Source organism: Capricornis sumatraensis, chromosome 19 (assembly GCF_032405125.1).
Source record: "Capricornis sumatraensis isolate serow.1 chromosome 19, serow.2, whole genome shotgun sequence".
Lineage (NCBI taxonomy): Eukaryota > Metazoa > Chordata > Mammalia > Artiodactyla > Bovidae > Capricornis > Capricornis sumatraensis.
This window is the reverse complement of record NC_091087.1, coordinates 28,560,384-28,583,921: the sequence shown is the minus strand read 5'-3', so window position 1 is coordinate 28,583,921 and position 23,538 is coordinate 28,560,384. Positions and strand designations below refer to the sequence as shown.

The window sequence follows — 23,538 nt, the reverse complement described above, 5'->3', positions numbered from 1 at the left end:
TGCCTTTTGCTTCTTTTCTCAACTATTTGTAAGGCCTCCTCAGACAACCATTGTGCCTTTTTGGATTTCAAAATTTTTCCCAATTAACATCAACCAGAAAAGCCTAACATACACAAATATTTCTTTCTTTCTTTTTTTTTAAATTTATGTTAGTTGGAGGCTAATTACAATATTGTAGTGGTTTTTGCCATAGTTTGACATGAATCAGCCATGGGTTTACATGTGTTCCCCATCCTGAACACCCCCATCCCATCCCTCAGGGTCATCCCAGTGCACCAGCCCTGAGCACCCTGTCTCATGCATTGAACCTGGACTGGCAATCTGTTTCATATATGATAATATACATGTTTCAATGCTATTCTCTCAGATCATCCCACCCTCTCCCTCTCCCAGAGTCCAAAAGACTGTTCCATACATCTGTGTCTCTTTTGCTGTCTCGCATACAGGGTTATTGTTACCATCTTTATAAATCCCATATATATGTGTTAGTATACTGTATTGATGTTTTTCTTTCTGGCTTACTTCACTCTGTATAATCGGCTCCAGTTTCTAGAACTGATTCAGATATATTCTTTTTAATGGCTGAGCAATATTCCACTGTGTATATGTACCACAGCTTTCTGATCCATTTGCCTGCTGATGGACATCTAGGTTGCTTCCAAGTCCTGGCTATTATAAACAGTGCCGCGATGAACATTGGGGGTACATGTAACATACACAAATATTTCTATAGTGCAGTAAAAATGTATCATTTATTTTAAATTTGCATTATGAAAATAAGTCTATACACCAAGTGATGCATATTTTTAATGACTATGAATCATGTAAATTTGGTCATGGCATCTAAAGTTGGCTTTGGCTTTGAAGTATTTTTAAATTCATAGAAAATAGTGAACTTCTTATAAAATAAATAAAACATTTTAATAATTGATATTAATAATCAACTTCAGAATTTCTTTGTCTTTTTCATTTGCCATTTAATTTTAAAGGAGAAGTCACTTTCAGTAGTGTTCCAAAGTGAATGATTGCACCTTCTATGATGTGGAAAAGATCCGATTGCCATTAGCTCTTCTTAAGCGCTGAATGTAATTGAAGAGAAACTGCAAGAAATTCTCTGTCATCAGCAGAAACTCCGTCAGCGTCCTTGGCTGGGCCTCCCAAGCTTGGGTTTGGACAGACGGATGATGATGCAAGCCGTGTTCTCTGAGACTCCACGCGGCCCCGGCAGCAGGCTGGCGCAGTGAGAGGAGGAAGCCTCACTCTACGGCAATGGCATCAGGTGGTGGTTAGAGAAGGTGACGGCGTCCGGGGGTGCTCTCGCTGGCTCTGTGCATCAGGGGGCTGATCGGCTAATACTGAAAGGAACTCTGGCCGCCCTCAGGCATCCCCGGTGACCACAGGGGTACCCCGCTACTCGGGAGGCGGGCGCAGGCTCCGCAGCTTCATGTCGTCCAGTCCTTTCCAGTATTTAAAGTTGTTGTCGAGATGCTGCATTAACTCGGGCAGGTCTACAAAGGCTGCAAGAAAAACGGGAGTGTGGTAAGACTGCGCCTTCCCAGGATGCACATGGAGGCTTTCTGAGGAGAGGGACAGACAGGAGGGGACAGTGCTCCGTGCTCGGCAGACATGGAGTGGCCCACGAGAAGCTGAAACCCCATCTGCGCTCAGTGCCCGCCGTGCCTCTGTCGCCAGCTGACAGCTCTGGTGGAGGGAGCGAAGGGGGCTAGCCTGTTTTATCACCCTTAATCAGCACCCTGGGCTGCCTGATCCCAGCCCTGACCAGCTCTCCGGGGCGTCCCATCCCCCTTCCTTGAGCCCGTCCCCTTCCACCTGCAGCACATGGCAGGAGCAGCGAGCTAGGGAAGAGAACTCGGGCCGGGAGTGGCCACATCTGGTCTGGGCCCAGAAGCATTGAGCAGAGCCTGCAGTCTGGCCCGAGGCCCCAGTGCCTTCCACCACCTCAGTCCTCTGTCCCCCCCCACCTCAGCACCGAGACATGGGCTCGTCTCCTGCTGACGGGATCCGGACCAGATGTGGGTCTGCCTCCCGGCAGGGGCCCTTACCTAAAAGCCCTCTACCTGCCAGGGGGCTCTGCCCGCGCTGAGGGCTACGAGGAGGGCCGTGCCCCTGTCAGAGACCAGCCTGCCCTCAGGTCAGCTACCGGGGGAGGCGGAGAAGCTGGGCGAGACAGCGCAAGAGCTCCCTCAGAACTAAAGAGGTTTTGAATCCCCGGCTTTTGACCAGCAGCCCCTTCAGCCCATGTTCAACGCTCTCATCTTTGCGACTGGGACAACAGGTAGCCCCGGAGCCAGGGGCAGCTGAGGAGAAAGAGCAGAGAGCGCCCCGTCCGCCGGGACCTCCTTGTCAGCGCCTGGCTTCTCCTCGGCCTCTGTACACTCTGAGCCCCCGAACATACTCTACAGTCAGAACGGCACCATGCGCTCCCCGTTCCTGAGGGAGATACACTCCGCGCCTTCTTACCGTCCCAGGCATCAAACATGTCTGTGATGAAGTAGTCGATGAAAGAGATCTGGGATTTGGGGATGCTGCAGGTATTTCTGTCAAAAACCGGCATCACCACAGGCAAGTCCCGTTGCTTCTCTTCATCTGTCTGCAAGGTGGAAAGTGCCAGAGTTACGAGACCCCAGGACCAGGCTCCACGCCCACCAGAAGCATTCCCTCTACCAGAGCCTTTCCTGGCAGCCCAGACAGCTCGTGGGAGAAGCCGGTCACAGCACCAGCCAAGCACCCGGACCCTCCACGACATGTCACATTGTCCCCCATGGGACCCAACCCACATCTTCGGCACCTGAAGGCTCCTGCTGAAGCTCCTGTGGTGCTGTGCGGGGTTCCTGCAGTGCAGGAGCGCACCAGTCTGCCCAGCCGTCTCCCACCTGTGGGCATGTCAGGGGCCTGACCCAGGGCCACAGTGCGGAGTGAGAAACAACCCCCTTCGCAGAGAAGGGACAAGTGCCTGCTTCTTACCTCAGGCCAGATTATTTTATTTTAAAAAGGTCTGAATAGCCTTGAGGCAAAAAACTCTAGGATGAAGATTTTATGTACTTTGATAGACCCTTACAGAACATCTTCAGTATTCCAACATGTGTACAAAACTGGAAATACAATGAGATCCTGGTGGGAGGCACGTTTATCTTAAAAGATTAAGGGAATTTCTCGTTTTTTGTTTTCATCAAGTTGCTTTCATCAAAGGATCCAGGAGAAAGGATGAAGTGATACCCGAAGGGTGATGATGAAGCAGGGGGTCGTTCCTGGAGTAAGGTATGAACTCGGAGGGTTTGAGGGCGCCATTGGAATCACAGAGAGGTCCCTGGGGAGCCAGGCAGCCAGGGCTGAGAGTTAAATAGATGGTTACCCAAGGGGCAGGATGAAGGGTCTTGAGTGCAGGACCAGGTAAGGCTGGGGTGAGCTGGGTGAGAGGACTGGAGCCATCCCCTGGTGCTGGAGGCACAGCTGTCCTCGGGGGTCTTGGGTCTTTGTTCTGTTGGTCTGGGCAGGCTGCCCCTGTGGGCAGCTAGTGAGAAAGTGATGGAAGGGAATGCTCAACACGGAAGACAGGCAGGGAGTTAACACTTAGGAAGCCTGGTGTGGGTGCAGGAATTGGTTCTCTAGGGGCATCCAGCAGGGAGGGTGGAGATCCTGGGACGAGTGGACCCGCTGACCAATCCTGGCTTCTCTGGAGGGTGGTCAGTGAGAGCAAGGGCTGAGGACGGGAGGTATGCAGTGCATTCGGCCATCAGCCAGAGCCTGGCTCTGTGGCTGAGCTCTGTGGGCCATGTGGAGCTGTGGGAAAGTGAAGGACCTCTGTTAAGCATCTAATACAGGGACCAGAATTCAGGTGTTCCACGGGAGCAAAAGAAGACCTATATTTGGGGCTGGAAGCCTGTCCCTCCAACTCTTATACCTGGAACTGTTCCCACAGGGCAAACTGAGCCAGTCCTCCTTGTCCCCCCAGCCCAGCACTGTTCTAGACAGCTGGCCAGGAGCTGCCTCCCTGGTTCCGTTCTGCTTCTATTCTGTTTTTCTGAGGCCTGGCAATCACCAGCAGGGCGGCAGGGACTGGTGAGAAGTTACTGCCACCTCATCCTGCACGTCGATGGGTCCGAGGCCCGAGACACTGTAAGAACTGGGCTCCACAGCTAAAGGCAGGTGAGTTTCCTTGGAAGTGACAGTGATTCACTACAGCTCTCAACATGAAATCTCCACTGGAGGACACAGGTAACCTCTGGGGGTTTTCCCAGGAGGGACCGTTCCGCACGGAGCACCGTGCTGCAGAGACATGCTTGTGCTGGGAGGTGCAGACAGTGCTGGGGACAGTGCCGAGGAAGAGGCCTGGGCTCCCTGTGCAGGTGGGCGGTGCTAGACTCCGGGCCAGGGCAGAAGCCAGCAGGAGGAGCTGCTGCTGCTCCAGGCCTGGGGGCTGAGGCACACAAGCTTGGCTGTGACTGCTCAGGCCAGGCTTTCCTGAGAGGCACGCCAGGGACCATCTACACTGCTGTCGGGCCAGGAGCACACCCCGGGAGGTGTGGGAGGCAGGGTCGGGGGCTCTGGGCAGAGGATGAGTGGGGAATACTGACAAGTCTGGGCTTCTGCTGTGGTGGAGCCTCTGCTGTCAGGCCAGTGCTGGCTCAGCAGGGTCAGCTCCGTGTGAGTCTCTGCCCTGGTGTGTGCATGGCAAGGGGTGGAGGGTGCAGAACAGCCCACCGGCCTGACTGCTCAGAGAGCAGGGCCCTGGGGCGGGTGCTCTCCTGACACGCCTGCCCTGGTCAGCTGTTCAGTTAAGAGTCTCCACATCTGTGTTCCTGAGGGGAATGAGCTGTAACTTTCTCCTGGGATGCCTTTGTCAAGTTTACGTACCAGGATAGTAACAGCTTCAGAAAATGAGCTGGAAAATGTCTCACCTCTGTTTTCTGGTTTAATTTGTAAGACTAGCATTATTTATTCCTTAAAGGTTTCACAGAATTCCTCAATGAAATGATTTAGAGTTTTATTTATTAAAACAAAAATCATGAAAACATTTTGACAAAATATTTCTTTACTATGGACTTTCTAAGGTTATTACTTAACCATGTCAGTTAGGGTAAATTGTATTGACAGTTTTTAAGGTATTCATCCATTTCATCTTAGCGGTCAAATTTATTGTGACATTCCTGATTTTGGTGATTTGCATTCTTCTTGATTATTTTAGCTGCGTATTTACCAATTTTGTTAATTTTGCCAAAAAAACACAACTTTTGGCTTTGAACATTTTTATTATTCTTTTAAATATTTTTTTACTTTTATTTTATACTAGAGTATAGTTGATTTACAATGTTGTGTCAGTCTCAGGTATACAGCAGAGTGATTCAGTTATACATATATCTTTTTAAAAAAATTTATTGGAGTATGGTTCATTTTCAATGTATTAGTTTCAGGTGTATAGCAAAATGGATCAGTTTTATATACATATATCCAGTCATTTTTAGCTTCTTTTCCCTATAGGTTATTAGAGAATATTGAGTGGTGTTCCCTTGTTATACCGTAGGAGCTTGTTGATTCTCTCTCTTATATACAGTAGTGTCTATCTGTTAATCCCAAACTAATTTATCCCTCTCCCTTGAAGTCTGAGAGTCTGTTTGTGTTCTGTAAATACGTTCCTTTGTATCTTTTTTAGATCTCACGTAGAAGCTGCTATGACACTGACACTTGTCTCTCAGACTTACTTCCCTTAGTATGACACTCTCTAGGTCCATCCCTGTCACTGTACATGGCACTGCTCCATTTTTTATGGCTGAATAATATTCCCTTTTCTTTTCCACTCCTCTGTCGATAGACATTTAGATTGCATCCATGCCCTGGCTATTATAGTGATGCAGTGAACACGGGGGTGCATGTGTACTTTGATTTTCCTAGGATATATGCCTAGGAACGGGATTGCTGGATTATACAGTAGCTGTTTTTAGCTTTTTAAGGAACCTCTATACCTCCGTAATGGCTGTACCAATTTACATGCCACTAACAGTGTAGGTGGGTTCCCTTGCTCCAAACCCTCTCCGGACTGTACTGTTTGAAGACTCTTTGATGAACATTCCTGACCACTGTGAGGTGGTAAATCACTATAGTTTTGGTTTGTATTTCTCTAATTAGTGATGATGAGCATCTTTTCGTGTGCTTTGTGGCCATCTGTGTGTCTTCTCTGAAGGAATGTCTGTTTAGATCTGGCCGTCTTATTGGGGTATTTGGGTTTTTGATATTGTGCTACGTTAGCTATCTGTATATTTTGGCGATGAATCCGTCAATCATCACTTCATTTGCAAATATTTTTTCCCATTCTGTGGGTTGTCTTCATTTTGTTTATGGTTTCCTTTGCTGTGCAAAAAGCTTTTAATTAGGTCCCATTTATTTATTTTCATTAATCTAGAAGTAGATCCAAAAAGATATTGCTGTAATTTATGTTACAGTGTTCTGCCTATGCTTTCCTTTGAGACTTTTATAGTATCTGATCTTACAATTAGGTCTTTAATCCACTGAGTTTTGTTTTTGTGTATGGTGTTAGAATGTTCTAATTTCATTTTTCACATGTAGCTGAGAGTTTTCCCAGCACCACTTATTGAAGAGACTGTCTTTTCTCCATTTTATCTTCTCACCCCCTTTGTCACAGATTAAGGACAATAGGTGTATGGGTTTATTTCTGGGCTTTCTGTCTTGTTCCATTGATCTGTATTTCTATTTTTGTGCCAATACCACACTGTTTTGATGACTATAGGTTCACAATATAGCCTGATGTCAGGGAGACTGATTCCTCCAGCTCCGGTTTTCTTTCTTGGAATCGTTTTTGCTATTTGGGGTCTTTTATGTTTTCATACAAATTTAAAAATTTGTTCTGGTTCTGTGAACAATGCCATTGGTAATTTGGGAGAGATTGAACTGAATTTGATTACCTTGCACTGTACAGTCATTTTGACAATACTGATTCTTCCAATCCAATAAGGCCAGAGGCGTCCCAGCACCTGAGCCTGCAGGCGGCTGGGTGGGGACAGGTCTCAGTGCCAAAGCGGTGACCTCCAGGAGAGCTCAGCTGAGGAATATGCCACAGGGCCTCCACCACTGGTGTTCCTGCCCCTGCAGTGGGCCACAGCCGACCCCTGCCTCCAGGAGCCCCTCCAAGACCTGCAGGTAGGTCTGGTTCAGGCTCTAATGGAGTCACTCCTCTGGCCTGGGCCCCAGTGCTCATGAAACCTTGCGTGTGCCCTCAAGAGTGGAGTCTGTCTCCCCCAGTCCTGTGGAGCTCCTGCACTCAAGCCAAATGTTCTGGGGGCTCCTCCCCCCGATGCCAGACCCTCAGGCTGGGAGCCTAACATGGGCTCAGAACTCACTCCTGTGGGAGAGCCTGAGCAGGTGTGGGATTTGATTATATCGTGAAAGCGGCTGTCCTCCTGTCTTGTGGTTCTTCTTGGTCTTTGGGTGTAGAGCCTCTTTCTGGGTAGGTGCCAATCCTTCTTTGATGAGGTTGTTCAGCAGTTAGTCGTGATTTTGGTGTTTTCATGAGGAGCTGAGCTCAAGTCCTTCTGCTCCACCATTTGTCCTTTAAGTTTTTCTAGTATTTCTTTACTGTTTCCTCATTTTTTTTTGCTCTTATATTACTTCTTTTCTACTTACTTTGTCTCTAATTTCTTAAACTGAAACCTAAGATGTTAACTTTAGGGCTTTTCCCTCTAATTATAAATGTCCCTCTGATCACTGTTTTGCTTGCATCCCACAATTTTAATATACTTTGATTAATTTCCTTTATCTGAACCATGGACTATTTAGAAATGTATTGTCAGTTTCTGAATATTTGATGTTTACCTAGGTACCTTATGCTACTAATTTCTGATTTAATTCCACTGTGCCTGGAGAATAGATTCTGTGTGATTTCAATTATTTTAAGTTTACTGAATCTTTTGTGACCCAGCATGATGCATATTGGTGAACATATCAGTGTCCTTAATAAATATTCTGTAGATGTGTGATACAGTGTTTTATAAACAAACATTAAGTACAGTAAGGTGGTTGACAGTGTTGGGATTATGTGTTTTTACTGATATTTTAATCTGGTTGTTCTATCAATTATTGAAAGGGGGTATTAAAATCTCCAACCATGTTGTACCTGTCTCATTTATTTTGAAGCTCTGTTATTAGATTCACACACACTTATGCTTATGTCTTCCTATAGGACTTTTTATCATTATGAAGTATCTCACTTTATCTCTGGTACTATTCTTTGTCTTGATGTCTATTCTGTCTGAGATTAATATAGCCATTCTAATCTTTATATTTACAGTTTCCATGGTATATCTCTTTCCATCCATTCACTTCACACCTCTCTGTTCTTTATATTTTAAGTGTGTCTTTTGTAGACTGCATGTAGTTGGGATTAGTTTTTCAAGATCCATCCTGATGATCTGTCTTGGAGTGTTTAGTCCACTAAATTTTAGTAAGTATTGATGATTAGAGTTGGCGCTACCATTTGACTGTTTTTTCTATTATTGTTTTCTCCTGTTGCCTTTGTATAGTTTAATAAATTTTAGAATTCCATTATACTAATATATCTATTAGCTTTTAAGGTACACCAATTGCTCTAGGGATTACTGAGTATATTTTGGGATTACTAAATATATCCTTCACTTCTCAGCCAACTGTGCTAATACTATAACACTTAATGTAACAGGTAGGTCCATTTTACTTTCTGCCATCCTATATGCTGTAGTTGCCATATAGCTTATGGTTACATATGTTATATCCTTTACAATTCAGTGTTATAACTTGTGCTTAAAATAGTCTTATGTATTTAGAGAAATTCCAAGAAGGAAAAAAACTTTTATAGTTACCCAGCTGTTTGTTTATCATTTTTTAAAGTGTTTTTATCTTTTTATTTTTACTGAGGAATTTGATACACAGCATTATAGTAGTTTCAGATGTACAACATAATGATTGAAAATTTTCATATACTGCAAGATGATTACTACCATAAATCTACTTAACATCTGTCACCATATATAATTACAGAACTTTTCCTATAATTACAACTTTGAACATCTACTCTCTTAGTAATACAGTACCGCATATTTGAAAGTTGCTAACGACAGTTCCCATGCTGCACATTACAACCCCATGACTTCTTTATTTTATAACTGGGAATTTGTACCTTTTGACTCCCTTTAACCACCTTGCATCCACAAGCTAGCAACCACAAATTTGTTCTTTGTAAGATTCGACATATAAGTTAGATGATATAATAGTTGTCTTTTTCTATTTCACTTAGCATAAACCATTTAAGGTCCATCCATGTTGTCCCAAATGGCAAGAGTTCATTCTTTTTAATGGCTACATAATATCCCATCACCTTACTCACTGACCTATCAATGGATGCTTAGGTTGCTTCCAACTTGGCTATTGTAAGTAGTCCTGTGGTGAATGTGGGAGTGCATGTATCTTTTGGGGTGGTTAGTGCCATTTGTTTTCTTTGGATAAATACCCAGAAGTAGAGTTACTGGATCACACGGTAGTTCTGTTTTTAATTTTTGGAGGCATCTCCATAGTGGCTGCACCAATTTACATTCCCACCAACAGTGCACAAGGGCTCTCTCTTCTCCACATCCTTGACAATACTTCTTACCTTTTTGATAACAGCCATTCTAACAGATGTGCTGTGCTGTCTCATTGTGGTTCTGTGATTTACCATTTTCGGGGCTACTCTCTCAATCTGTCCCACCCTCTCCTTCCCGCTCTGTGTCTACAAGTCTGTTCTCTACGTCCGCATCTCTATTTCTGCCCTGCAGATAGTACTGTTTTCTAGATTCCACATATATGCATTAATATATGATGTTTTTCTCTGTCTTACTTCACCCTGTATGCCAGTCTCTAGGTCTATCCATCTCATGAGAACTGACAAATTCTTTCCTTTTACATATAATGGAATATTACTGAAGCGACTGAGTCACACACCCCACAGCTTCTTTTATCCACTCATCCGTCAATGGACATCTGGGTTGCTTCCGTGTCCTGGCTATCATAAACAGTGCCGCAGTGAATACTGGGGTACATGTAGCTTCTGAGTTATGGTTTTCTCAGGGTATATGCCCAGCAATGGAATTGTTGGGTCATATGGTAGCTTTACTCCTAGTAACAGTTTAAGAAACCTCCATACTGTTCTCCACAGTGTGACAGTGTTTATTTTGCCTTCATTCTTGAAGGATATTTTCACTGGATACAGAATTTTAGGGTGACAGTTTTCTCCTAACAGCTTTTTAAAGATGTTGTTCCAATGTCTTCTGGCTTCCATAGTTCCTGACATGAAGTTACTGTAAGTAATATGTCATTTCTCTCTGAGTGATTTCAATTTTGTTTCTGTATCTTTGGCCAGTAGCTGCTTGAGTATGACATACCTGGGCATGGGTTAGATTTGTTGAGTTTCTTAAATCTGTATGCATATATCTTTCACTAAATTTGGAAACATTTTAGCCATTATATATATATCCACACACCCCCGGCCCAGAGAATTTTTTTCTACCTAGAGAAACTGGGAGGGGCAGCCAACAGTGTAGTAATATCTTTAAAGTGCTATTAGGAGAAAATGTCAAATATCCATTGAAAATATCCTGTAAGAATGAAAGCATAGGCAAAATAAAACACATTTTCAAATAAGGGAAAACTAACAATTCACTGCCAGTAAGCCTGTAATATAAGCAATGTTCTTCAAGGACAGAATTTCATTTACAACTCCACTTCTAGTTTTAAGTCCATTACTTCTATGGTCCTTATGGTGTTTCTCTCTTTTACTTGAGGGAACTTCAGAAGCTGCATCTTACCTGAGAGAAATACTCTTCTGAGATGCGTGCAGCCCACTCAATGCACTGCTCCAGGGGCCGGCAGGGGTTGGACACGTCAGCACACTTGATCAGCATCCTTTTGATCAGAGTCCGGTTCTCTGGAGTCCTGAGCATGGTGTTTATGGCTTCTTGATCTTTATCAGTTTCCTAAAGCATGAGTGGAATTCAAAGCAATCAAAACGGAACCCCAGGTACCAAGCCCTGTTTTACTGTTGTGGCCCCACCGTAAGCACGGTGGGGCTCTGTCTGGGATCTCCAGTTAGGGTCTCTCAAAATAGTGCCAGGGATGCTCTGAGGTTGGCCCTCACTCTGCAGTGGGGAAAACCAAGGCCCAGTGAGATTCCAGCAGAACCCGGAAGTAGAGCCTAGCACTGGAGGCTGGCGTATCTGCCTTTCCCCATCTTGACTCTTTCTCTGTTTCTCACAGTTGCCTTTTCTTTCTATCACTCACTCACTAAGTACTCAAAAGACTGGCTTTATCTTTTATTATTTATATTCATTAAAAAGCACCGTGGACTGAAAAGTGAACCCTTTCTCTGCCCTGGCAACAGGCAGTCCTGTGGTCCTCCCGGGGCCCTGCTGCTCCCCACCCAGCCCTGGGAGAGGTGTGATCCTGGGAGTCCACCATCAGTGTACACAGTGTGTCGGATACACTGATGTTCCCTAAACTCTGCCCTCACATTTTATGGTGGACAGAGGACTTAGTCACGGTCTTGTGATCTGCACTCACAAAGATATCTTGTGGTAGGCATGAAAATCAGTATAATTTACCATTCTATTTTACAGATGAGGATGCCGGGACTCTGAGAGGTGAAGAGACTCAGCCAGAGGTACTGAGCTGGCCCAGGATATGAGTGTGAGCCCTGCTTCTGGTCTGGGCTCTTGTCTCTCCACAGTAGTGCCTGCGTCTGGCTCACAGGGAGCCCCTCTGGCTATGGAGCCTCAGCCCATGGCGTGAGGGGCCTCTGAAACAAATTCAGGTTGGAAGAGGGCGTACTGGGTCAAAGAGGTGAGCAAGCATCTGCTCTCTGACTCTGGGCCACCAAGCAGCTTCCAGAGGAGTCAGCCATGTGGTGTCTGTGAGCAGTCACAGTCATCCCCTATCAGTGGGGACAAGATGGGAAGGGGGAACCCTGAGCCCAGGCTGCCTGGTCTCCCAGAAGGTGACAGACACCATGCCCTCAGTGATTCTCACCTCCCACTGCCCACCAGCTTTGTGCTGACCCTTCTCTCTGTGCAGGTGTGTGACTACTGTTCAGTACTGCCCGCTGGGAACTATTTCCTTCCGCCTGCTATGACCCACTGGATCCTGGTTTCCAGTCTCTCAGTAAAAATCCAAGTAGTGACAGCAGAGAGGAGGAGGATGACTGTAAAGGAGAATGAAGACTCTGCTGAGTCTGGCAACTTCCCAGAATGGACGGAGGAAGCCAAGTCTGCGAGGTACGTGGTTTCTTTCTGTGGGGGGGTGGGGGGGTCAGCTGGGGTGTCTGTGCACGGGAGAATGACTGAGTCCTTGGAAAGGGCATCAAGTCTCTGACAGACTGGAGAACGGGCAAGGGTGAGGAGAGCAGAGTTCTCAGCAGGTCTCAGATTAGGTGAGACAGGGACAAGTCTGAAGGGTGATAAGCTAGGAAGCCAGGGACAGACAAAAGCCACGGCCAAACACCTAAGCTGCAGCAGTAGAGCTGGAGTTCAAGAGGCTGTCTTCTCAGGGTGAGCCATCTCTGTGCTCGGCGAAGACTGGCAGGGGCGGCAGGAGTGGGGGAGGAGGAGCGTGGGGTTGGTGGCTGGGCAGCTGTGGGCCTCAGGCGGGTGCTGCGCTCACACTGACCGAGCGTGACGGGCGCTGTTTATCCAGAGCGCACCTTGGGCCGCGTCCTGAGTGCTGCGCCTCGAGGGCTGCTGTGCCCATTCGAGACAAGGAAGTGGTGAAAGAGAGCCGAGAACCCAGAATGCCTGCTTTCTCAGCTGTGGGCTCCTGTCTGGCAGTTTCTCTTGCCAGAAAATTCTGGACTCCATGCCTCAAATCCAACACCACCAGCACCCTGTGGTCCAAATCCAGGAGCCTCCCCAACCCCCATCCTCCTGTGACACAAACCAGCAGAGGACAGGCACGGCTGCACAGTGGGCAGTGGCTGGCGAGAGACCTCGTGGTCTCCAGCTGGCCCCAAAGTACTCAGAGGAGGGGACAGGGCGACTGCTGAACAAGGGCGCAGGAACGGCCCACCTCTCTATCGTCAAGTCCCTACAGAATTGTCATGCTTTTTCTTGTATGTCTTGCCAAGTCTTTGTACTTTAATTTCCATTGGTTAAAAAAGTATTTATATGCAGTGAGCCCAGTGCGGGGATGGTAATACTCATGATCTCTTAAGCCCAGGTTTCCCCACAACACACAGGAGGAAGAGCCCTAAACACAGACTCCATTTGCAGTCCGCTCACCTACCTCATCTTCTTCTAATGCAACCAAGGGCTTGTTGATGATGTTGACAAATTTGTTGACGTGCTCAAAGTGCTTTGTCATTTCTGTGGCTAACACCATGTCGATGATACCCTGGCGCAGCGTCTGGTAGTCGTTCCTGTTTCAGACAAAAAAGGAGAGGCTACTGCTGATTACTGATCCAGACCAGACAGGTGCTCCTGAAAACCAGCTGTGATCTAGGGCCTGTGTCCACTGCGGCTGAAATTCTAATAAACTGGGCTGCAGTGGCAGTGCATGCTTCAAAGAATGCGAAGGTTAAAGGTTGCTGCCTGGACTGCTACTAGTAAGGAGAACCTGAACAGAAGTTAACATGAGAATCTTTGGGCAAAACTATGGGCTTCCCTGGTAGCTCAGCTGGTAAAGAATCTGCCTGCAATACAGGAGACCCCACTTCTATTCCTGGGTTGGGAAGATCCCCTGCAAAAGGGATAGGCTACCCACACCAGTATTCTTGGGATTCCCTGGTGACTCAGACGGTAAAGAATCTGCCCACAATGCGAGAGACCTGGGTTCTATCCCAAGATCCCCTGGGGAAGCATATGACAACTCACTCTAGCATTCTTGCCTGGAGACTCCCCATGGACAGTGGACCCTGGCAGGCTACAGTCCATGGGGCTGCAAAAAGTCGGACATGACAGAGTGACTAAGCACAGCACATGCGTAAGACTACAGATACAGTGTTATCAGTGTTCTCATAAGCAAAAGGCATATAGTTCTTAAGATTAAAGAAAAGCTAGAACATAGCCAGCTGGGGTTATGAAGAACATACCCCACACAGAGGAACCTGGAGACCCAACAATTTTAGAGCCCAGAAACACAGAGGGTGGGCCATCTGGAAGCTGAGAGAATCAACAGTGCACACCTGATGCCTCTTCCTCTAGCCCTTTATATTTATTTTAAAAAAGTTTATTTTTTGAGGATGGAAACCATTTAATTAAAAATGTAGAAGGTATAAAGAGTATAAACTGAACTCTCTCTGCAGCTATGCTGTTCTCTTCCCTGGAGACAGGCAAAGCTGTCAGGGTCTTGTGTATTTCTCCAGTGATAACTGATATATATGTAAGCAACTATGGAAAAACCAACTTTAAGTCCACATATGAAATTCTAAAACAGAAAAAAAAGGTGTTTTTAAATCCCTTAGGTTTAATAACTTCCCTTAAAATCCCAATTAGTAAGTATTCCTCATGACAGATCACTTCTGTCTAACAGCCCCACCCGAGACAGTGAGGGCCCCATCAAGAAGAGAAGACACTGTAATCTCACAGCGTCACCAATCAGACATGAGAAGTTTGCTGGGCAGAGCTTGTTGGGAGTCTGCCAGGCAGAGGTGTAAGACGACAGCTTCTGAATCTGTCAAGGTGTCAGCCTTACACTGTTGTCTTGAAATGTTTAGGACACGAAGGAACTGAACCTTGAAACCATCATGCTTGTGAAAGAAGCCAGACACGGCAGACCACATCCTGGGGTGCTTCCCATTCGTCTGAAATGCCCAGAACTCACAAAGCTACGGAGGCGGCAGGTAGAGCAGCGACTGCCTGCCAGGGGGCAGGAGAGTGACTGCTCGTGAGCTCGAGGTTCCCTTGGGGGTGATGGGAATGTTGCAGATGTCGACTATACGGATGGCTGCACAACTGGGAATACACTAAAAGCCCCGCACGCTTTAAATGGGTGAACTGTATAGTACCTAATTATATCTCAGCAAAATTGTTTTTTAAAGAGCAGAAGGAAACATACTTTCCAGCTCACTGTTCTTACCGTTCCATGTTTTTAAAGATGTTGCATTTGTCATCGCCAGTGGTCAGCTGGAAAGCCAAGGCCGCATGGTGGTGCTCCAGCACAGCCATGTCGTTGTAGAGAATGGCCAGCTCGCTCCCGGCATTGCACAGGAAGGAGTTGGTCCTCCCGGGGTGGTCCACATCGTGGATAGTGGCTGCGATGAGGGCACCGACTTCATCAAGTGGGTCTAAAGTTTGCTGAAAACAAGAGTTCTTTTAAAAACTGGGGCATGACACTGAAAGCAAGGTAGCCTTCTGTGTAGTTCTCTTTCTGCCCTTCTGACTTTAAGGTAAGAATATTTCAAACTTCTGAGAAAAGCATAGTGTTGAGCAAATCCAGTTTTCCTAACTCTACTCAGAAATAGTTTCATCTTTGCATGTTTCAGAGGAAACATTATCTGACTCCCAGTCTCGCACAAGTTAGGGATTTACCAAGACACAGGGTGTCCTCACCAGACAGGAGTCACTTCCTCAGCCAGTCTGTCTTTAGACCCATCACAAAAAAAGGTCCTTAGTCTGAGGTATTGACTTTCTACTTGGAACAGTACTTTGATTTAAAATATCAGTTGGGAAAGTAAGATCCCACATGCCATGCAGTACGGCCAAAAGTTTTCATTTAAAACTTTAAGTACAGAAGTGCATGGTGCTTTCTTCTAATAGTTTCCATTTCTAATGTGTATATTCCTGTCCTCTGTATTTCTGGTTAGTCTGACTTGCAGTGAATTCTCTTGGTTGTCTCAGAGATCAATCCCAGATGCTCACTTTGCTCTTCTCATTCTGTAGGTTTTGATACATAGGTTTCTCATTTTGTTGTTTTCTGTTATTTTTGGTTTTATTTCTTTGTTTAACCCCAATTTGTTCGAAATAGTTTCTCATTTGTAGTGACTGACATTTTTTTATTTATGTTTTTTGAAGTATATCAAGACTGTGTCTTAGTATCAAGATCATTTTTGGAAATATCCTGCGAACACTTGAAGAAAAGGTGTATATCTAATAAACCAGGCTTGCAAATTTATTTTAACTTAAAAAAAAGGTTGTTTTGGCCATGCTGCATGGCATGTGGGACCTCAGTTCCCCAGCCAGGGACTGGGCCTGCAGCGCCTGCGCTGGGAGCATGGAGTTCAACCGCTGGGCGCCAGGGAAGCCCCCAGGGAGTTCTACCTTTAAATGGGTGAATTTTATGATGTGAATTACGTCATAAATTATGGTAAAATTAAGGTATTAGTAGCTTCTGAATGTATATTTGTATGTTATCTATCAAGGAGTTTCAAAAGCATTAAATTACAGCAAAAATTAGGTTGCCTTTATGCTGAACCACACCGACACAGATGTCTCTCCTCTGCCCTCTGAGTTCACACTTTATGAGAACAGACCTCTCCCCGGACCCTTGTTCTACCTGCAGCCTTAGACGTGACCTTTAGTAAAACAGCAACAAAAACCCACCAAAGAACACAGCTAGAGGGAGGCGGGACTCACCTGTGCTGCTCTTGTGCCGGGAGGCTGACCTGTCTTATTCCTCAAGAGGCCCTGATTTCTCACTGATTCCTCCGTTTTCAGGTGCTTCCGAGAGTGACACGGCTGTGCACCTGCGCCCCCTGGGCTTCTGTGCCAGTTTATGGCGGACGCTGATAGAAATACTAATAACACAAATACCCTGGCAGAGCAGTGCAGGCCTAGTTGCTGCTTCACACATTTCCCTAATGAAATGATTTACAATGTGAATAGCTTTCTTAGGAAGCTTGGTTTGGAAGTGGGCAGTGAGCAGAGTGCCTTGGATGGCACTGTCTTCTGTGATGCTCTTACTGTGACACACTCACATTCCCTTTTCTCCTGAGCCCTCAAAGCTGGAGCTAAAGTGGCTCCTATTCTAAGGGGGAATGCCCAGGGCCACGTTGGGAATTAGTTATCCACTCCCCAGAGCCAGGGTGTGGCCCTGCGCCTCAGGAGGTCACACCGTCCTGGGCCAGACTGCACCCTATACCCAGCACCCTCACCCCTGCTGTGAAGCACAGGGCGCCAGCACAGCTCACCTTGATCCTCTCTTTGCACAGAAAGTAGGCAGTAGCGTGCAGCACATCAGCAGAGTGCGTGGAGTTGTGGTAGGGGTTGGAAGCGTGGTAATTGGCTTCGATCACCTGTAACCAGGATCTCAGCGTCGCCTCGGGGCATTTTAAGAATTCACAGACTCCGAAGCGAGCAAACACTTTGAGACCAAGGTAAATCAAAGGCCTATAGAGAAAAACACACAGCATTAAATCAAAGTAGAGAAACAGGTAGAGTGTCTGATCTGTTCAGATCCAACAGGCAAACCTGAGCCAGACTTCAGGGAGAGAGCAGGACAGCAAAGTGGAGCCTGTGAGGGTGGCCTGCAGGGGGCGCCCTGTCGCCCTCTCTCCTGGTGGCCAGCACCAGCCCTGGGCAGAGCCCAGCTGCAATTCTGGGGGCACCCACATGGTGCTCCTACTGCCCTAACTGCTGCAGAGGCCTCCCGGCACCAAGAGGGTGTCCAGGTCAACGTGCTGCCAGGCTAACCGCATCCTCCCCTGTGGCCTTGCTGGACGTGTGTCACTGGCCAGATGTCTTGCTGGAAGAAGATACCAGTTCCCCACGGCAGCACATGAGCCAGATGCTGGCACACATCATGTGATGGTCTCAACACTCTGGAGGTGGAGGCTTCCCCAGACAGGTGACCAGCTGGTGCCAAATGAGGCCTGTCCTTGAGAGTCACCATCATCCAGCCTCTGGCCTTAGCTTTTGGCTCTGTTGAGGCAGTGGCCAAGCTGGTTGGGCTCCCAGGACTTGGGCAGACCCGCCCTGTGTCAGCTCACATTAGGGTGTAAACCAGTGCCCACAGCTTTGTTTGCCGCTGTCACTGGCCCTGTGGGGCACACAGATGCAGAATGTCTCAGAAGCTTGACTCACTCTGAGTGTGGGCAAAGGGCAGGGGCTGTCATGGGGACCACCACCCACTTAGGATGAGACCCGACGAGTCTCCTGTAACGGCCTCTCTCTGCCTGTCTGCTGGGGTTGACGCCTCACCCTCCTGAAGGGCAGTGCTGGCTGGGATTAGGTCTGAATGCCCTTCCCGTGTGCCAAGCCAACCACACTCCTCTGGCTGAGTGTTCTCCAGCGAGGTATAAAATAGGAGGGGAAACCCAACCCCACCCTACTCTTGGGGACCACACTCAGGTCAGGACTCTGGAGTGTGGGGTGTCCCCATGCTTGTCACCAACACAGCAACCAAGATCTGAGGACAGCTCTTATCAGCATGTACATCCATGTATTTATTTTTTTGGCTGTGCTGAGTGGCATGTGGGATCTTAGTTCCCTGACCAGGGATCAAACCCAAGATCCCTGCACTGGAAGTGTGGAATCTTAACCACTAGACTGCCAGTGGTTCTGAGCTCTGAAGTGAGGCTCTTTGCTGCAATGTCAACATCTCACTACTTAATACCTACAGGAGAAATTAATAACCGTATCTTACAAAAAGAAAACCTCTGCTACTTGGAGACTCCGAGTAAGTCACCTTCTCCCTCTGTGGCAGTCATGGCCAGGCGAATTCCCCTTGGCTTCTCCCTGATCCCTCGCTGACGCCGAGGCTCTGGAGACTCGAGGTATCTGCTGCTCTTTCCCTGGGGCCTCCTCCCTGACCAGGGACCGGCTCAGAGCAGAGCCTCCACTCCCGGGGAGGCTTTCTCCACACTGGCCCTTGGAATCAAACTCCCTGTCTGCTGAGCTTCCATGGGCTCACCTTTTATGAGTGGCAGCCTCCAATTCAAAAATATTGAAGTCCCAGTACTCCTCCTTTTCCATGGCCCGAGTTATCTGTGACGGGACATCATGAAGGGAGATGGGGACGATGCTGCTGCTGGCAGCCTGCTGAAGGTCTGCAGGGTAAACAGAACGGGATCAACAGGCTTGACAGCATTTGCCATCCCTCAGGGGGAAAAGCGGAGCTTTGGGGGCGGATGCTTTGTTTCTTAGGGTTTATGATAAACCAAAAACTTCTTACTGATTAAAGAAAAAAATCTCAAAATTTTTGTCTGAAAATTTAAGTGTGGCTATAATACTAATGAAAGTATTAGTCGTTCAGTTATGTCCGACTCTGCAACCCCATGGACTGTAGCCTGCCAGGATCCTCTATCCGTGGATTCTCTAGGCAAGAACACTGGAGTTGGTAACCTTTCCCTTCTCCAGGGGATCTTCCCAACCTAGGGATTGAACCCAGGTCTCCTGCATTGCAAGCAGATTATTTATTGTCTGAGCCACCAGGAAAGCCCCAATAGTATTAGCTAACATACTAGTAGCAATCCACTAAATTAAGAAGGAAAAACTTACTTTTTGTTGAAAGAACATACTCATTTCCGGATAATCTTCGCAAACCATCCTGATAAAAATCAAGGAAATAAGAAACAGGGAAATCACAAGTATTCCTTACTCTTTGAAAACCCAGGACAGCCGGTCACAGAGGACAGCTGCTGACAGCCTTACTGGTATGAAATCTAGTGGCTTTGGCAAGCAGCGATTAGGCAGGGAGGTGAATTTTCATTTCTCAACTTTGTCACCAAGACAGAAGGTGACAGATGGTAATGGAATGGTCTGTTTTCCACAGAGCTGGAGGCCTCTATCCTAGACGGCACCTAGAGCCCGTGGTCCAAAGCCTCCAGCTAACAAAATGATCCCTCAGCCTCCTCCCACCATGTCACCTAATCTGTACAGGACGCTCTGGAGGGAGCCAGTTATTCTGTTCTGTAATACGGCATGAAACACTTCATATTTTTTTCTGCCCCAGTTTTCAAAATCTTCAAATTTTATTTAAATCAACTACTTGTAGAGCCCTTAAGTAAAATTGGAGACACAACGCAGCAGACAAGCTGGCTGTCCTGAACACGCTCCTCCCTCTGTTCCAAGCTGAGGTCCCCCGTACCCCCCAACCCCTGGACAGGCAGCAGGTGGGTGATGGCTCAGCAGGAGGGCAGCTGAGCCTGGGCAGTGGATGATCTAGGCCTTGGCTGACCCCACACACAAAGAGCGCTGTGTAGGACAGCATGTCAACAAGTAACCTCTGAGAAAACAAGCGAGAGCAGCGGGATGGAGCCAGCAGCCTGTCAGCACACTCACAGACACCAGGCCCCCAACGAGGTCGTTGGCATGAGGATCATCGTCCTTAGCACCGAACTGTGGCGAATATAACTCAGTGGTTCTTAGAATTTCCAGCACACGGTCTAAGGCTTCTGTCACAGGCATGGGACTGCTTTCCTGGGCAGCATTGATGATATTGATGACCTATAATAATATGGAAAGAAAAGTCCTGACTCTCATCACCTTAAAGGCAATGAGAGAGCAATCCAGAGTCAGGCTGGCAGCAGGGCTCATTGTAACTTAAGACAGCCAAAGTGCTCCTGTCGCCCTCCTCTCTCCGCAGAGGCAGCAGCTCCATACAACTAGGAGGGCCTCATCACTGCTGTGGGTCGCTGTGTCACCTTGGTGATGGGCGCCTCGATCGTCATGGAATGGATCCGGGCCATTGAAGAGTGTCGTCTCTGGCTGGAAACTGTGGAGAGACCAGGTGGTGCAGGGATCAGGGTGAGCGTGGCCTCACTCACTGCCTCCCACCCTCTTCCTCCAGGAGTGAAGGGGCAGGACCAGGGCTACCTGGTGGCTCAGCTCCCTCCCTGTCCTACCAAGCCCAGGATTCTGGCAGACCAACTCTGCCTCCTTCGGTTCAAGGCACTGGGAGGCATGTGACCCCCTAGACTGAACCTCTGAAGTCACAGGCCAGCGAGAGAACAGAGGAAGCAATCTAGCAAGTCGAGGCCACACATTAGCCTCTCTGTGTCTGTAACAATAACGTTTTATAATTCAGCTTGCTGCTACCCAGGAGAGAAACGTTCTGAAAGACAATGCCACACAGGCCCTTTGTTTCATATATGGCGGAAACAATAAATACAGCTCAATGAACTGAAATCAGTATTTCTGGTTCAGCTTTTCAAGGCATCCTTTGGTGCTTTTCACTGTTCTGCTTGAGATAGGTACCTAATCTGTCAGATTAGCTGAGGTAGGTGGCAGGTATTATGCTCTAATGTTTGTTACTTTTTTGTTGCTCCTGTCAAGACCCAGTTCCTCTGGGGTGGGGAGAAGCCTGGGCAGTGAACGGGCAGGAAAAGACACGCACGTGGTGTTCTGTCTCTCCCTGAAAGCCCCACTGTCCAGCCACATGCTGTTTACCAAAGGCCAGAGAGGACCACACACTGCTCTACCCACTGAGATGTCAGCCTTATTTTACCAAACAAGGGCCTGAGGAGAAACAACCAGGACTAATCTACTCAGGGGCTCTCACATGCTTTAAATTGCAGAGACCAACAAAAACTCCCTAAATCTAATGCTGGTGACTGGCACATGGATGCTATCTTTCCACTTTACCCAACAAGGTCATTAAATCAAAAATAGAAACCACTATTCTATCACTATGTCATAATAGGACTTATTCTCATTAAAAAATATAGTGAAGGTGACTACACTTCTAAAAACCAAACAATACAGTGAATAAAATAAGGTGAAAAAGAATAAAGATTGTTGTGACTACGCGTGCAGAAAATCTGAAAGACTCTACAAATGCTACATTTACAGTCAGTAAGTTTATCAAGGTTACTGGGTGGAAGGTCAATACACAAAAGTCAATTATATTTCTATATATTAGCAACAAACAACTGGAAACTAAAATAAAAAACCATTATGACAGCATCAAAAATAATCAGTATTCAGGAATAAATCTAATGGAAATCTAAGTGTAGGACTTACACACTGAAACTGCGCAACACTGCTGAGAAAAAGACACCCTAAATAAAGACAAAGAGCATGTTCATGTTTTCAAAGACTCAGTATTATCAAGATTTCAAGTTTCTCCAACTTCATCTATAGATTTAAGACACTCCCCAATAAAATCCCAGGAGGTTGTGTGTGTGTGTGTGTGTGTGTGTGTGTGTGTGTGTGTGAACTAAGTAGCTGATTCTAAATGCTATGTGGAAATGCAAAGAACCTAGAATAATCAGGATAATCTTGAAGAACGTTACCAGATATCAAGACTTACCATATAACTGTAGTAACTGATCATGGTATTGGTGCAAGCAAGGACTAATGAAACAATGAAACAGAATACATGAGTCCAAAAACAGACCATATATTTATACTCAACTGGTTTACAAGAATGATACTATAGCAAAAGATGGTTTTTCCATATGGTGATGGGCCAGTTGGGTTTCCCTGCAGGGAGAAAATTCATCCTTGGTCCCTACCCTCACTCAATATAAAAATTGATTTGGAATGAATCACAGAGCCAAAGTGAAAGATAAAACAATAAGGCTTATAGAAGAAAATGTGGGAGAATAGTCTTCATGACCTTGGGATAGAGAGAGTTCTTAAAAAGGACACAAAAAAGTACTAGGTACAATAGAAAACACTGATTAAATGAACTTTAAGATTCATTAAGAACCTCTGTTCATTAAAAGACTATTAAGAGTGAAAATGCAATCCACAAACTAAGAACAGTATGTCTGGAACACTTATATCCACATCTAGAATATGAAAAGAATTTCTACAACCAACAAGCAAGAGATAATCCAATGATAAAAATAGGCAAAATTTATGAATGTCACTTCACAGAAGAGGATATCCAAATGGCCAGTAAGCATATGAAAGAGGTGTCATACGGAAAATTAAAATTAAAATCACATCTGGTAGAGTAACTATAGTTTAGAACCTAGTGTAAGCCAGTATGAGAGAATGAGGAGCAATTGGAACACTCGAAGATAAGTGGTGGCATGAGGCACAGCCCCTGCCGGGAGAACTGTGCACAGGTGCCCAGAGGCCCCACAGTGCCAATCCTGGGTGATGGACCCACATGTCCACAAAGAGAGACTTGCATAAAAGCACGCACAGCAGCCTTACCCTTAACAGCCCTCAAATGGAAAGGTGAACACAAAAGGACCATTCCTAAGAGAATGGATCACAAATTGTGGTATATACAAACAATGAAGTGCTCCCAAGCAACAGAAAAGAACAACTGCTAACACCCCCAGCAACGTGGGTGAACCTCCAGCACGCCAAGACGAGTGAGAGGAGCCACACTGCGTGCGCACTGCGCCATTCCATCTCTGTGAGGCACCAGAAGAGGCCAGACTAACTCGTGCAAGAAATCTGTGGATGCCACTGTGTGTGAGACCTGTGCGCGAGTGCAGGCCTGCATGTGTCTATTTCCTGTATCTATTTTGGGGTGGGTGCCAACAGTCTATACAGGTCAACGGTACAGAACTGTCAAAACTTATTGAACTCAACACTTAATATGAATTATATGTAAATTTCAAGTCAATCAAAAAACAAACACTGAAACCCAAAACCATTAAAAGAAAAATGTTTA

The 23,538-nt window shown here is 46.4% G+C and overlaps 1 protein-coding gene across 2 annotated transcripts in view; it reads right to left on the bottom strand.

Annotated features, from left to right (window-relative positions):
- Nucleotides 1-438: 438 nt before the first annotated feature.
- Nucleotides 439-23,538, bottom strand: part of PDE8A (phosphodiesterase 8A) — a 143,255-nt gene continuing 120,155 nt past the window's right edge. For both annotated transcript variants that reach the window (XM_068991201.1, XM_068991202.1), the window contains 10 exons: nt 20,606-20,676; nt 20,244-20,408; nt 19,461-19,509; nt 18,874-19,009; nt 17,153-17,351; nt 15,103-15,320; nt 13,312-13,444; nt 10,848-11,015; nt 2,482-2,611; nt 439-1,517 (listed from right to left, as the gene is read on the bottom strand). In XM_068991201.1, the coding sequence (XP_068847302.1) occupies nt 1,411-1,517; nt 2,482-2,611; nt 10,848-11,015; nt 13,312-13,444; nt 15,103-15,320; nt 17,153-17,351; nt 18,874-19,009; nt 19,461-19,509; nt 20,244-20,408; nt 20,606-20,676 (1,376 nt within the window). In that variant the 3' untranslated portion in view covers nt 439-1,410. The remainder of the gene's footprint in view (nt 1,518-2,481; nt 2,612-10,847; nt 11,016-13,311; nt 13,445-15,102; nt 15,321-17,152; nt 17,352-18,873; nt 19,010-19,460; nt 19,510-20,243; nt 20,409-20,605; nt 20,677-23,538) is intronic.